Raw genomic sequence first — 4,310 nt, 5'->3', positions numbered from 1 at the left:
TGCTGTCAGCGGCGTCGGCGGGACGTCCTCCATGTCGGCGACTTCGCCGTCTTCGAGGTCCATATCCACGTCGACGGCGGCAACGGCCAGCGGTGCGAGGAGCGGCGCGATCTCCGGGTCCACGACGGCCGAGACGTCGACGCCCGCGTAGCTCGCTGCGACCAAGACGTCCATCAGATCTCCAATCTTACTATTCGCTGTGGTGGTGGATCTCGGGGCTCGCAAATTTCATTGGTTTACAAACATCCGGATAATGCATGATATCCGAAAAGATCAAGAGGACCGGCGCTGGAGCTCGCGGTGGAGCTCGACGCTCTTGACGATGACAAGGTCGAGCTTCGGGCAGCCGTGCAGCACAAGTGCTAGGGCGTCGACGACGGCGCCGAGGAGCCGGTTGCCGTTGATGTCGATGAGGATCTTGGAGCAGCGCGAGGCGAGCGCGAGCAGCTCGTTCGACGACCGAAAGATGTCCATCTCGATGAATTGGCACTGCGGGTGCGACGCCTTGGCGACTGCGATCGAGTCGGACGACTTGTCAATGCCAATGACGTTCTCGACGCCGACGGTCTGCGCAATGATCTCGACGGTCGGGCCGAGGTCGCAGCCAATCTCGAGCACGATATCGGTCGCGTCGATCTGCGTGCGCGCGAGACGCCGGTAGTGCGACGTCTCGGCCGTGACGAGGACCCCCGTGGCCGTCGCCCGGCGAAAGAGCTGCGGCGTCAAGCGCGACGGCAGCGCGTGGTACGTCGATCCATCTGCGTACACGATCTTGACGCGGCCCGGAAACGCTGTCGGCGCCGTCTCGACCACGCGGGCGCGGGCAAAGAGGCGGCCCGTCGACGCCCCTTGGCGCGCGCTGTCGGCCTCGCCGCTCTTGGCCTTCCCACTGCTGATCGAGACGTAGACCAAGTCGCCCGCACGAAACGAGTCGCATGTGAAGGGCGCCGGGCGCGGGTACAGCTGCATCGGGAACTGCGCTGCGAGCGCGTCGAGGGCGCCGAGGGTCGTTGCGCTCGCCATGCGTCTCGTGCAAATTGCAGTCCTTCCGTCATCCGGATACGCTACCAGAGACCGTTCCGCGATTGGTTCCTTGGAGCGTTCCCGAATCCGAATCCGAATCCGAATCTGAATCCAAAACCAGCTCACGACAAAATCGAGTACAGTAGCCCATCCATGCATTCCACGAGCGCACTTGATTGTCCTAAGCTTAGTCTTTCTTGGCGGGCGCCTTGTGGTCTTCAGCGGTCAAGCACTTGACTTGGTCAAGGAGGTAGCTCAAATCAAAGGCCTTCTCGCGCAGGTAGTGGTAGCGGTCGCTGGCGCTGAAGTGCCCGGACGTCAGATCCATCTTGAGGAGCACGTGGTTGCTGTCCGTCTTGCGCTCGCGGAGGCGCGCGACCCACTTCGTCGGCTCCCAGTACGCGACGCGCGGGTCAAAGAGGCCCGAGGTCACGAGCATGTTGGGGTACGCCTGCGCCTTGACGTTCTCGTACGGCGAGTAGCTGAGCATGTACTGAAAGTACTTGGCCTCGTTCGGGTTGCCCCACTCCTCCCACTCGCCCGTCGTGAGCGGGATCGTCGCGTCGCTCATCGTGTTCATCACGTCCACAAACGGGACGCCGGCAATCGCGGCCTGGAAGAGGTCCGGGCGCATGTTGAGGACCGCACCCATGAGGAGACCGCCCGCGGACCGGCCTTCGCACGTCAGCAGCGCCGGGCGCGTCATCTCGGTCTTGACAAGGTGCTCGGCGCAGTTGACAAAGTCCGAGAACGTCTTGGCTTTCGTGAGGTACTTGGCGTCTTCGTACCACGTGCGGCCCATCTCGCCGCCGCCGCGAATGTGCGCAATGACGTAAATGACGCCGCGGTCGAGAAGCGGCAGCGTCGTCGCCGTGAAGGTCGGGTCAATGCAAATCTCGTACGAGCCGTACCCGTACAAGTGCACTGGCTGCGGCGTGCCGGGCGTGCGCTTGTCCTTGCGGTACACGAGCGACATGGGGATCATCGTGCCATCTTCGGCCGACGCTTCGATGCGCTCGCACGCGTAGAGCGACCGGTCGTAGTTGGGCACCGGCCGCTCCTTGAGCAGCACCATCTTCTGCGTCGCAACGTCGTAGTCGTACGTGGTGAACGGCGTCGTCGGCGACGAGTACGTGAGGCGGTACGTCGACGTCTTGTACTCCTTGTTGGGTGCGCCGCTGATCGTGTAGATCGGGTCCGAGAACACCATGCGCGTCTTGGTGAAGCGGTCGCCGTCGCGCGTGAGGATCCAGCGCTGCGTAAAGCCGTCCTGGCGGCCGTGCAGCACCGCAAAGGACTCGAAGCAGTCGATGCCATCGACCTTGACGGACGGGTCGTACGGGAACACGTCCGTCCAGTGCGCCGCCGACGGCGTCGATACGTCCGTCATCATGAGCTTAAAGTTGACCGCGCCGTCCTTGTTGGTCTCAATGAAGAACGTCGAGCCCTGGTGGTCGACCGAGTAGTCGACACCCTTGACGCGCTTCTCGACCAGCGTCACGCCCTTCTCCGGCGCCTGCAAGTCGATGAACGACACCTCGGACGTCTCGCTGCTCGACGACTGCAAGAGAAGGTACCGCCCGCTGCGCGTCTTGCCCATGTAGGCCGAGAAGAGCTGGTCATTCTCCGTGTACAAGAGCTCGTCCTTGCCATTCGCGCCCACCGTGTGGCGCCAGATCTTGTCCTGGCGGTGCGCGTCGTCCATCGTCGAGTAGTAGAGCGTCGTCGCGTCGCTGCCCCACACAAGGCCGCCCGAGACGTTCTCGATGCGGTCGGCGAGAATCTGACCCGTCCGAAGGTTCTTCACAAAGCCTTGGTACGTCTCGTACCCGTTAAAGTCGACGCTGTACGCGAGGAACTGGTGGTCGGTGCTCACAGAGACGGCGCCCACGTCGCAGTGGCTCTGGCCCTTGGCGAGCTCGTTCTCGTCAAGGATGAGCTCCTCGACAGCGTTCGGGTCGTTGCGCGCCTTGCGGCAGTGGTACGTGTAGCTGCTGCCCTTCTCGGTGCGCGTGTAGTACAGGTAGTCGCCGTGCGGGTACGGGTACGCGGCGTCCGTCTCTTGCACGTGCGAGAGCAGCTCATGGTACAAGTTCTCGCGCGCGTTCTTTAAGTGGCTCGTCATGTGCTCCGTGTACGCGTTCTCTTGCTCGAGGTGCGCAATGACCTCCTTGTTCTTGCGCGTGTCGTCGCGGACGTAGTAATACGGGTCCTCGATGTACAGGATCGGGTCCATCGGGTTCTCGCCGCGGTTCTCGCCCGGCACGTTGCCAAAGGGCACCATGTGCGGCTTCTTGGCCAGCACCGGCGGCGTGCGCTTCGCCTGGTCCAGCGCCGCCCTACAGCATGGCATGAGCGCGATGACCACAGCCTGCCACGTACTTGTAGAGGCCTCGGCGCGTCCGCACTGCGTACATGCCTAGCGAGAGGAGGCCGACGCCGACGCTCAACCCCGTGCTGCGTTGCATCTTGCTCAAGTCGAGTCGGAAAATAGTCACCGCTCGTTCCACGCGCCATCCGGATACGTGGCCAGCTGCGCCGGATACTGAGCCAGGCGCGATCTTGAAGCGTCGTTGCGGCGCCTGTCTGACCGAGTCGGCGCGCGCTTCCGTCGACGATCGCCAGTCGCTCCGCTCTGGAGCTTTGCAGCCGCACTGGCAGTGGTCGAGCCGCGCCCATTGTGCTGTGGTTGCATATGCTGCAAGGTGCGCAGCTGTGCGGCATAAATAGGGTCTTATTGTGGGAGCTTAGATGGCGCAGTACATCTCGTGCAAGTTCTTTTCGTCGAGCGCATCAAGTTGGGTTGAGGAGCTGCGCATCGCGCGGTGCGTCGCGTTGGACGTGCGCTGGACGGACGCCAACGTCGCCGCCATGGCTTTGAGCATCCTTTGCTGGTTGGCCACGACCTCCAGGAGCTGCGACGCCCAGCGCGGCACGTGCTCGTCTTCGTCGTCCATCTCTGCGTCGTCCATGTCGCAGAAGCCGTCAGTGTCTTCGTCAAAGCTGTCGTCTTCGTCTTCGTCCTCGGCGGCACTCAGACTCAAGTCGGCGTTGCTGCGCAAAGACTCGACGCTGCTTTGGAGCACGCACTGGTCCGTCGTACTCAGTTTGCGCAGACTCGAGGGGCTCCTGGGCCCGTCGTCCAGGATCGGCGACGGCTCCACGACGTGCAGGTGCGCCGGTGGCTCCAACACGCGGAGTCGCGTCGCCGCCGTCACTCGCGTTGGCTTGACCGAGACCACGATCGTCTTGGTGTTCTTCTGGGACGCGTTTTTGCGCGCCTGCTT

The 4,310-nt window shown here is 63.1% G+C and overlaps 2 protein-coding genes across 2 annotated transcripts; both read right to left on the bottom strand.

Annotated features, from left to right (window-relative positions):
• Positions 1 to 204: 204 nt before the first annotated feature.
• Positions 205 to 1,074, bottom strand: SPRG_05202 (hypothetical protein). Its single transcript, XM_012343805.1, has one exon. It carries the CDS (start codon positions 1,021 to 1,023, stop codon positions 274 to 276), a length of 750 nt encoding a protein of 249 aa, XP_012199195.1. The 5' UTR covers positions 1,024 to 1,074; the 3' UTR covers positions 205 to 273.
• A 56-nt stretch (positions 1,075 to 1,130) lies between these two features.
• On the bottom strand, positions 1,131 to 3,507 carry SPRG_05201 (hypothetical protein). Its single transcript, XM_012343804.1, has 2 exons — positions 3,406 to 3,507; positions 1,131 to 3,362 (listed from the first exon to the last, which is right to left on the bottom strand). Exons 1-2 carry the CDS (start codon positions 3,489 to 3,491, stop codon positions 1,211 to 1,213), a joined length of 2,238 nt encoding a protein of 745 aa, XP_012199194.1. The 5' UTR covers positions 3,492 to 3,507; the 3' UTR covers positions 1,131 to 1,210.
• Between the last annotated feature and the right edge of the window lie 803 nt (positions 3,508 to 4,310).

The sequence above is a fragment of the Saprolegnia parasitica genome, assembly GCF_000151545.1.
Source record: "Saprolegnia parasitica CBS 223.65 unplaced genomic scaffold supercont2.15, whole genome shotgun sequence".
NCBI lineage: Eukaryota > Oomycota > Saprolegniomycetes > Saprolegniales > Saprolegniaceae > Saprolegnia > Saprolegnia parasitica.
Note: the sequence above shows the minus strand (reverse complement) of the source record. Positions and strands in the feature narration are given on the sequence as shown.